Source organism: Fringilla coelebs (assembly GCF_963513975.1).
Source record: "Fringilla coelebs genome assembly, chromosome: 5".
NCBI lineage: Eukaryota > Metazoa > Chordata > Aves > Passeriformes > Fringillidae > Fringilla > Fringilla coelebs.
The window spans coordinates 39104251-39115712 of record NC_140033.1 but is presented as its reverse complement, the minus strand read 5'-3'; the positions used below and the strand labels follow the sequence as shown (position 1 = coordinate 39115712).

Genomic DNA, 11462 nt, shown 5'->3' with positions numbered 1-11462 from the left:
ACACACCCCCTGCTCAGCAGGCTTCACGGAATGCAACTGTGAATGGTACAGCTTTAGCTGCATATTAGGTTTCCAGTACCCAAGTATGCTTTTTATATCATACAGAACTTCATCTCCTCCAAAATATTTTGGGAACATCCTTGTAAAACTTCCCTCAGCTCTCACAGTACTGTAAGGAGTACTGGAATGGTTTATTCACAATTACAGTAGATAGCTGGGTGCAGCTGTCATCCTACAAAAAGATCACCCTGGTAACACCAATCAACAAGCAGAGTAAGATGATCCAAATATATCTGAAACCTTCTAAATGTTGTCTTTCAACTGAAATACAGACTCACAACTTCATTGCAAGCTGTCTGATGATGTGGGATCTATGAAATGTGTCATACACTCAGCGGTGAAAAGCCATTGATTTTCAATTTTGTTCACATATGATCTGAGAAAGGGCCTACATGATAAGGTAGTGAGAAGAAACAAAAGCAGTAATTAGTTCAGCATCTTTTGGGAAAAGTTAATGGGAAAAGATAATCTCCATGCAAAATATCAAACACTGAATCCATCCTTCTTCCTTCAGCTCACGCTGAACAATGACCAGTACTAAAATTTATTCCAGAATTTATTTTAGCAGGAAGGGGAACTTCTGGATAGGAAATCAGCTTGCCCTTACAATTGTACACAGAGCTGATGCTGCAAAAACATGCCACTGGTAACATAGCTCAGCTCTGGAACCACAGAATTAGCTTTGAGCTTGCCTGCTAATCACAGCCACAGAGAGGATAAGGCAGAAAATGTACCAAACAGGAGTCAGAGCAAAAACACGGCTGATGTTCCGTGATGTCATCTGGAAACCAACTCATGGGAAAGAGACGGAGGGAAGGTTTGCAGTAAGACCACACCTGTAAGACCCCTACCTGCAGTACTGGAATTCAGATGACCCATATTACTGTTTGCAATTCCTTCTAATATAGTCACATACAGATAAGAAACACAACATTAGAAAAGAGAAGAGATCGTGGAGAAAAATGTTGGGAGGAATTGGCTTTTTTTGACACCGTAGAGTGGTGACACAACAGTCACAGAGAAAAGGTTGAAACAGAGCATCACCTTTCAGCACATTTTCTCTGACTCATTTCCTCAAAATCAAAACCAACAAAGACATGGTCAGTGCTATGTGTCAGTGGTTTCCAGTTACAGTCTATTGTATTCAATGCACTACAGCAATACATGGGCACATACCTTACTTATAAAACAACCCTGAATTCATTATTACCATGTGTATATCCTCTAAACCAGTGGCTAATTAAATATTTGTCATGTCTTAAAAGAAAAACTATTTTGGATCTATTTTTACTGAATATTTCCATGGACAGACAATGATCTTGTGTTATGCTTAACACATGTCTAGTCCTCTAAAAAAGGCACTTCTCAAATTTTATTTTAACCTGCTGTCAAAACATTTCAGAAAAAATCTCCTCTTTTCACAGACTTCACAGAGCTTTGTATCCTGAATCTCAGCAAATTCATATCCACCTCTAGGTTGCTTTTCAATTTCTGTATGCAACCAAGCAAGCTCCCGGTCATTCTACTTTGGTATGAAATATGATTGACTCATTGCTCTTCGCTGATTTTCTTAGTAACTGCTTATGATCATATTCTGTATTGCAGCAATACATAGAGGGTACTACACAGATTAATTCACATTATTAATCTTTCACATAATGTTAAGAAATTAAATTACTGAATAGCTCCATATATGTACTAAAATCACAATTGAACTCACAATTATTTTTATCAACTCTTTTAAAACAGTACAAGAAGAGCTTAAAATTCAACATGAACTTAATGTTCTGCTGCCTTTCTGTTACCTTTGTGAACAGAGCAAGTTAGTATTTTAAGGGCACTGACTGTAGTCTCTTGTCCAGCAGAAATGGCTATAAATACATATATATAAATATTGCTTCTTCTCTGTATGGAGGTATCTCAATCTCTAGAAATTTCCCAGATAATTTAATACAGTGTGAGCTAATTTCAATAATCCTGTAGAATTTCTGATCTTTTCTCCGATTTTTATTAATTCCATTTCTAATTTTGGCAGAGTATACTCTTGCTATATCAGTAGTGCCAAGAATTTGTAGAAAATTGAGTGGTGACATTAAAAATGAATGGATGGGCTGCTTCATATATATAAATATATTTTTAAAGTAGCAATTGGACAAATTCTGCTTGATTCCAGCTCTGTGGTGCTGTCAGTAGGACCACCATAGGGAAGGGTCATTTTGAAAGGGAAGGAAGGATGGAAGACAAGAGACTATGTGGAAAGTTTTCCTTCATAACTGAACTGAAGTCTGGAGGAATTTCTTGATATATGGATGCTCCTCTATCCCTGTAAAGCATTGGCAGACACACAGGAAGGTTCAAACTACTAAAAACCAGTACTTGGAATTGCTTGGAGATACTTCTTTCCCTGACCATGTACCTTACGAGCTGTGGCCAGTTCATGCTGAATATTATCTTTTGCCCTGGAGACAATGCAAAATGCATCAAGGTGGTATATATCAGATTGCTCATGTCATATTGCATAGTAAAGTACTTGAATTACTTTTCCTAGAGAAAAGGGAGTCCCATTTTCTGTCAGGCAATCCTGTTCCTGAATGCAGTGTAGCCATAGGCACGTCCCCTAAAGGAGTGTATGGAATCTTAACCATTAAGTATTTTACAAAAGCCAGAGAACATTTAAGCACATTTAGAACTTCTGGAGTTCATCTCTAGGTTGCATAAGGCTTAGCTTTTTCCTGCAGATATTCCACCATTGTGGATTTAAGACTATGCAAGATTATGACTCTATAATGTCAATTTATCACAGTGCTCCCTGTACTGCTACCAAGTACAACCACAAATCACAAAAAACATCTGCAAGTCCCTATAAGCAATTTGTCAGAATACTTTAAAGTACATGTATAATAAATGAAGAACACATGTTTCATAGGAACCAAATGAAACTAGAGCTGCACCGAATGCTTTGCCAGAGACTTGAACAGCTGTGGACATCACCTCTCTCTCCCCCTATCAAGCTTTAAAAGGCATTGTTTTCTTTTTAGCCTGACAGGTGATGTTTACAATACCGTTGATCTTCCTAAAAGACAGATTGCCCAAATATCTCTGTAGACCATTTCTACCTCCTTCAATGCTGTCTTTTGATTTTTGTTTTAGATATTTGGCACTTTGCAAAATTCCAAAGGGTCCTCACTGTACCATCCTTGCTAATTTCTAAAAAGACCTTGTTTGGTTCTGAAAAAATACCATGTTACCTCCTGCACAACATTTTCTGTCGGGAAGCTACAGTGAAGAAATGGAAGTTTTTGTTTATTGGCTATTCTGTTCAGAGTGAGTGCACACAAGAACAGCCCCTCACATAGATATTTCAGGGTTCTAGAGAGTTTTGTCTGACTTCCCTGAGCTCAATGCCTCGACAAGACAGCTTTGATTTCTTCTGTCTAAACACAATATAAGATGGCAATTCCAAAGTCCTTTTGCTATTATGTTTTTCATCTCATATTAAGGTCACAGCTTCATTGTTATTCAGAATGATGATACATTTCTTTACCTGAGAAAAACTTAGCAATCAACCCTTCCAGCCAAAAATATGAATGGAATACTGCCACTTCCATGTAAAACCAGGGCACACAGTTTCATTATCTCTCTAGCCTTCCTAATCTCCTAATTTTTGCTTTTCTTCTCAGATGCAAGCTTTCTGCTTCTCTCACTCCTGTTTCAGATCTATTTACAATAACAATAACCATCATATCATCGTCACTGGGAGTGGAAAATATTTTCTCTTATTAAATCTCTAGATATTAGCTCCCATAATTTTTAGTGTCTGCAGTGATTTCCCAAATCTTAGGAAGGCGCAAAAATTTTTTTACTTGACAACCGCGTTATAAAATAGATTGATATTAAATTTTGAGAAACCTTTCAAAATGCTGGATAGTGTTATATTCAAGAAAGGTAAATGAATTCTAAACATTCTATTACATAAGTCAATCTAGCATTCATTATAATAGATAATAGATTTATGGTTTTACTTCATCTGCTTGAAAAAGTAGCAGGAATGTAAACCACTTTTTTTTCTGCACAGAACATGTGCAATCATCATTATGTATTTAAAAAAACCCAACCTGCTGATTATAAAATAGTTTAAATAGCCCCAAGTGTCCCTGAAGAGCTACTGTGTGCTGTGTAAAAGCTGAATAATCCTCCCCATGTCAGAAGGTGACTCTTCAGCTGTTCAGGATCATGAGCTGATGTACTACCACTTGTAAAAAAAATATTCAAAACACAAGAAGATACAGATACAGTTAGGTAAAGATCATTGTGATGGTCTTGGAATTAATCTGCAAGAACTGACAACACTGAGGCCAATCTATCAAGAATGAATAAAGAAACCTTAGCTTTTACTTAAAACCAAAACACACAGAATACAGCAAATTCACACCAAAGTAGGTTCAATGGAAATATTAATTTTTTACAACCTATTTGGCTCATTTTTTACAAAGATAGTTTGGAAAAAAGGAATGTGTTCAAATACACTTTAAATACATATTGAATGCACTATTTATATAACACCAGAAGTGTAGTCTGTGCAAAAGTACTCCAAACCATTATTGCTCAGTGTTCTGAATAAAATACTTCAACTTATTTATGAAGGCACATTGATAGAAGAAAAGATGTCTCAATCATCTGTGTTTCCTTTAATCAACAAAATAGGGGAATTCTCTTTGGCCCCTGTGCTTAGAAAAATATTACTTTGATTTTCAAAATCTCCTTTTCTGTAATATTTACTCCTAGTATTTACATGGTTGTTTCTTCCCATTCAAGCTCCACATCACCTGCAGAAAAACAGATATATTAAATTAGCCTACCTGGTAAACAAATAGTAACTTATGGCAGAGAACTGTTTTTCATTGAATTAAAAAGATCTTGCATGAAAAGTGTGGGAAAGCTTGAGCAATGACTATTATTGTGAGGGGGAATAAAGAACAGCAAAAGGCTAGATATTTCTACTTTTGAAGCAAAAAATTAATGTCAAAGGACTTTTTTGCTGCTTCTTAGTCTGGAAAAGTTGTTGCACCTGCTGTGAAAAAATAATTTTGACACAGTCTGTATCTCCTTACCTTCCATGGCATCCAGAGAGTCCATCTTTTGCAGTGCTGAATAATTTACAAAACATAAGGGCTGACTACTTCCCTTGGTTGTCAACAGATCCAATACACATTGATGTAAAAATATATATTGTGCCTGCAAGATGTGAATTTAAAGATGATTGAATAGATGCTTGATTAGAAGAAAAATCTGCTTGCAATACCAAAAAGCCTTTTAACTTTTTCTATAACACCTAGAAAATCTCAAAGTAACTGCAGTTTAACTCAGCAATTTCAGTACTTCGGTGACCATATCATATATGCCTGATCTGATTTCAATTATTATGAAATATAATGTTTTAAATTTGCCACACCATATCAATCCTTATGAACAGTAAGATATATGAAATTAGACTAACCGTTAATGAGACTAATAGGCTACTCCACAGTTTTCTGTGAATGTTTGTTCTATGAAAAGACACTTTGCCTCGAGATACAGACTGAAGAAGTTGAACCACATGAATGTAATATGTAGATAAGAAAATTTTCCTCTTTCTACCATAGAGAAAACCAGCAGGGTGCACTCAAATGCAGAAGTAAATCTAAACCTATATGTTCTAGGAGCTTGTACCAGTGCTAGGAGCAAATTAACCCAGTATTTTGAGTGACACTTCCTGAGCTGCAGGCTCATGTTTAACATATGATAACACAAAGAGTGGGCAAGTAAAGTTAATTTGACACTTTTAAGGACATAAAGTCTGAAAAGAAGAAAACAAAATAAGACAATGTAAGAATGAAATAAAGGAATGAAAACAGATGGAAATATAATAAATGGATTAAGCATATATTCACATAGGAGAAGTATTGTGTATGTAGATGCAGAAAATAAGCCAGGTACACTCAGATTGGAAGAGACCTCTTGAGACCACCTGGTGCAACTACCCATTGCTCAAGCTGGGTCAGCTAAAACATTTTGCACAGGACCTTGTAGAGATGGATTTGGAATATCTGCTCCAAAATCATACTCTTACCCTTGACTTTTGTACGGGTTAAAATATTTATGTAACTTTTGGGCTCAGTAATTGCTGTTTTCTTTCAGAACAGCCATCAATTTGCAATTCAAGTGTCTCAGATATATGAGAGAAATTTGCATACATGGATAAGAGTTATTGCTGCAGCTCCAGAGCTGTGGGTAATTAAAACAGCTTTTCACAGGTCCTCTGAAGCATGCAGCACCCTTACACCTTTCAATAACTTTTTTACTGAAATAATAGCATAGCATTACTTGAAACTAGCCCTTGTACTTGGCAAGAAGATAAACTTTGATATGTCTGCTGAACAAACATGGATTTCTAGAATGAAGGTCTTAAATTTCAGTGGAGTTTAGATTGGTTATTCCAGTTCAGAATGCAGCCTCTGAAAACTCTGTAATCTCTTGCACTCATACAGCAACTTCTGATGATGTAGCAATGAAAATCTTTCTGTGTTTGCCAGGGGAGAGTGAAGCAGGCTACCTGGGCTGTTTATGTGTAACTAGGCATTTTCTCAGTTAGAAGAAATGACAGTCTTAACTATTCTTACCCATTGGTTACAGCAACATATTGTGACTTTTTAGCAAAAGGAATACTATTTTGAAGCTATAAACAAGCAAAATACAGGTCAGAGAGCAATAAGTTTTTATTTATCTTACTCATAGATCTTAGACAGTTTGACTGAGGGATTTCTATACTGAGTTCTGGGAAGGAATTGCTCCTCTCTTTTATATCTTCTGTGCTGATCACATAAAATCTGATTAATAGGCAACTCGACAGTGTTTTATAACAGAACTCTCAAACAGCTTGACTTTTGAATCCACCATAAAACTTTACAAGATTGATTCCCTTTGGGCAAGTTTTGATGCTGATCTGACTTTTGTAGTCTTGCAAATATGAGCTGGAAATGACCTGGACAGAGAACAGGCTATCTCAGAATTTTGCAGCTAGCATATAGATGGATACTTGATTTGTTAGGAAATCTGAACTCTCACACCATCATCCTGTATTGCATTTTGGCATACCTTTTCCTAGCCCCTGCCAAAACATTTAAATGAAGATACACACAAAAATTATGCATATTTAAAAAACGTACAATGATATTATCAAATGTCTCACTGTTTTAAGATTTTATTTTGGGAGTGCTCCCATTAAATTGCCTTCCAGCCTTTGATTTATTTCTAGATGATTCTACTTCTAGTCAAAAAAGTAAAAGAACCAAAAAGTATTCCCAGAATTCATCATCACAAGAAAGTACTGGCAATTTTTTAGGTGCAATAAAATTTCAAAAAGTAAAATTTAGAGCACATGGTATCCAGACTGCACCATATAAGATACATCATGTCAGAATACCACCAGAATGTCCCATAAAATCTCTGAAGAAGGATTAACTGCTTTGTGTATTCTGACACACTTTTTACATATTCTGATGTGATATGGAATAGCAGAATTTCATTCCAAATGGACCAAGTCTCCTTCTATCAAAATCAACTTAAATCCATCAGTCATGTGGAAGTTCATCCTGAAACTACTCATCCATACTGAGAAGTTGGTAAGTCATGCTGTAGACTCAAAGGCTTCAGGCTGCCCTGGGTTAGATCTGGCCAGCAGCAGACTTATGCCAGAAGCCTTATTCAAACAAAGCTGATTTCTGTTCCACTGCACATTTAGGATCAGCTTTAAATTTTTCTATTATTCCTTTACATATACTCAGAATTCCAGATACAGCAGAAGGAAATCTTCCTCACCAGCAGGCAAATAAGTCTGACAGACAAAATCAGTCTGCCAGAAATGTACTTTTTTAGACCCCAAACCCACCATTGATTTTTAACAGTTTGAAATCTGTGATTAAATCCATCCATATGTACTATTTTATTTAAAGCAATTGAAAAAGAATCAAAGAATCAATAATGAGTTCAAAGGTAAATTAATGTAATTTTATGTAATGTAAATTAAAGTTTGGTGGACTATGCCACATATGCATACACAAAAAAAAAATACACTAAAGTAGTAAATGAAGACAAATTAAATAGAGAATGAGTGAATTCATTTTTTATATAACAATTGTTCTGCACCCAAAACTTGAAATAAACTTTCTTAGTGACTGAGAAATTATTATTTAGGTTTAAAAATAAATAGCACTTTTTTCAGCATTTGTCAAGACTTTGCTGGCTCAGTGTACTTAGGTGGATACAGACATTATATTTCCACAATTCTTGAAATAAATAAATGCAGGATTTGGTAGAAAATGTATTATACAGCTGATTGCTATGAGCTTTCTAGTCTTGTTTTGTAGATCACATGAAGAGAGGACTAATTGTTCAATAACAGGAAAACAGAACAGATAAGTCTTACCAAGTTTTGTACCATACACATCCTTTCACTTCTTAGCTCAGCTACAAGTCCATAGATATCCACAAAATCATGGTCATTTACGTGTTGGGTTAAATGGTCAAGTGCAATAAAAACACCTGTTCTTCCAACACCAGCACTGCAAATATGATAAACAAGATAAAATAAAGCTTTTATGTTAATGCTTTCAGCATTTTCTTAGAATATTCTGGATAAATTGTTTATTGTGAAAAGAAAGACTTTTGAAGGAAAACCTAAATCTTATTTTCAGTATTTACATCTTGTGAATTCCTTTCTGAATTGGAAAAGTGAAATCTGGATTTGAGCCATTTTCTAATTTTGATTTCACATTGTAATAATTTTTGATTTCACATTTTCATCAGGTAAATGACATATTACTCATTTATATGTTCATATGACCCAAACATGTTTGAGTGGAAAAAAAAAAAGATCCTAGAGCTTTTCTGTGAGTTTTCTAGAGTTCATTAATTGAGAGGAAAAAAATGATCATGAGATTTTGTAAAATCACACTGGGATTCTGTAATACTTTTAGTATTTGAGAGAAAATAACATGGGATCTAGCCAAAAAAATTAAAAGAAAATACTTTAAAAGGAGGATGAGTGTGCAAGATGTGCTGGTAGGTAGTGTTTTATTTCAAGGTCTTATAATGAGTTGTCCAAATGACTATCAGACTTCTCTGCAATTGGTGTAATAAATGTAGGGTATATTACTGCAGATAATCAAGAGGTATATAGCAGAACTCCTGACCTTGCAATTGAACCTGCAATATCTAATGAGAAAAAGTAATGAATGAGTTTTCTGGATATGAGAATACACAGTAATGCTTTATAACCATCAGGAATTTGAGCACAGGTGGAGTATCAGGACCATGCTGGCCCTTTACATATCTCCCGTCTGAAAAGAATATAGGGTTCTTTGCAGAGAGTCCCCACAGAATATAAGTGTCCTGAAAACATGAAGACTGTGTTCTTTCCTGTCATAGTCTCTCTGGCTCTTGCAGCAGAGGGAAATGTTCATCAAAGACAGCAATATTAAATGAGTAAGGCTTTCTACCCTTTGTGGGTGGCACCAGTGGGATGCTGAGGACAAGTAATAAGAACTCCCATGCATGATAAGGTGGAAAAGATTTGTGGCATCAAAGCCATCTTTTCCTTCCACTTGTTTCCAGACTCATACCAAGTGAGAATGGGGCAAAGACTCAGTAGCAGACCTATGAGTTCAGATCCCTTTTACAGAGCATGCCCACACATTCCGTGGGAACACTGACCTGCACAAAATGCAGGTCACACTCACTGGTTTCCTTAAGACTTAGGCCTCCCCACACACTCTTTGAAACAGAAGTTTAAGGGTGTTAATGAAACCAGTGGAAACTATGACAGCTGAACACCTCTAACCCCCAGACCATTTATTTAAGAGCCTAAATATAGGTTTTAACTGTTTACAGGCATCCAAGTTTGAAATCTGGCCTATGCAAACCCTTATTTCTATTTGTCCTTCTCTGTGGTTTCAAACAGCTTCTTCCTTATGATATGTGACATATACACTTTAAATATATTTTTAATAATTGCTTCTTAAGAAGAGCTCTAATTATGATAGAAGTAATTTAAACCAATACATGTCATTTCCTATTCCTCTTTTCACAATTAAAGAGGAAAATGGAGAAAAATCCAGCAGTACTTTATGGTAATTTTTGGAGCCATTATTTCCCTGACATCACCTCAATGGATTTCCATAAAAGGCAGAACAGACATCGGTATTTTACCTTCTAGAAAGGATTAAGAAGGACTGCTAGAGAAACCTCCACTGCTGTCCATCCTAGAACCATATCTGAGCACTCAGCCTCCGTGGTTGTTCTTCTGGCAACTTCCCTGTGCATTATTATGCACTTGAAATTCAAAGCCACCAAGCGATGATTTGGTGAATACACTTACCTGCAGTGCACCACCATGGGTGTGTTATCATGTGCTCGGCTTGCACGGATAAGTTTTACAAAATGGATAATTGGCGCAGTAGTTTCGGGGACTCCATGTTCTGGCCAAGAAGTGAAGTTACACTGCCGCACCATCATGCAGTCTCCATGCTGAAAAATAGATAAAAAAGCAGTTTTTACAGAAGAAATGATACAGAAGGTTCAATAAGCTACATGTAACCTTCTCAGTAATTTCATGTAAAAAATAGAGTTAACAGAAGATTACTGGCACAAAGGGATAATTTGCTGTGCACAGAACTTCTGGCATGTTTTTTTGAGGGATAGCATCAAAGTCCATCTTTCAGGAAGTATTAGTGATTTCAGTAGTGACTCTCCATCTGACTTTAGTCATTATAACTATAATTTGCAGATTGCACATTGAAGTTTCTATGGCTCATTTAGAAATTTAGTGAGCTGGGATGACAGATTTGTTCAGGAAAAGGCAACCACTCTAAGACTGATCCAATATGGTAAAGGTAAACACACATACACTGGGTGAACACAGATACTACTTCTTTCACACTCCCAATCAGAGCAGCAGCAACAGTAACCTCAAAAAAGAGGTTATGATCTAATACCCAGATTACTTTTGAAATGGTAAAAATGAAAGAACAGGATGATGCCAAAGGCCTATCTACATCAATATGCTCTTTCCAACAGTAGTCAAGAAAAAATGTTAGGGAATATTATAAAACATGATAACAATGTAGCTGTAGTTCCCCAGAATATCCTTTTCATTCTTAATAGTTTGTGAACTGCCTCAGTGAGGGACAGTAAAAGGAAAATTAATAGTACTCATCAGTATTTTCTTCTACTAATTTATATAGATTTTTTGAATCTCTGTAAGTTTTTAGCCTTCACAATATCCTGCAGCAAGGAGTACCACAGTTTAATCAACTGTTGTATAATGAACCAGTTTCTATTTTTTCAAATTGCTTTTGAACCAATCA

The 11462-nt window shown here is 35.8% G+C and overlaps 1 protein-coding gene across 1 annotated transcript in view; it reads right to left on the bottom strand.

The window, feature by feature from the left end:
- Positions 1-4848: 4848 nt before the first annotated feature.
- PTPRQ (protein tyrosine phosphatase receptor type Q) overlaps positions 4849-11462 on the bottom strand; it is a gene marked incomplete at both ends in the record, with an annotated part of 124576 nt that continues 117962 nt past the window's right edge. The window contains 4 exons of the mRNA XM_084205495.1: positions 4849-4886; positions 5172-5295; positions 8525-8660; positions 10475-10623. Coding sequence (XP_084061621.1) covers positions 4849-4886; positions 5172-5295; positions 8525-8660; positions 10475-10623 — 447 coding nt within the window. The remainder of the gene's footprint in view (positions 4887-5171; positions 5296-8524; positions 8661-10474; positions 10624-11462) is intronic.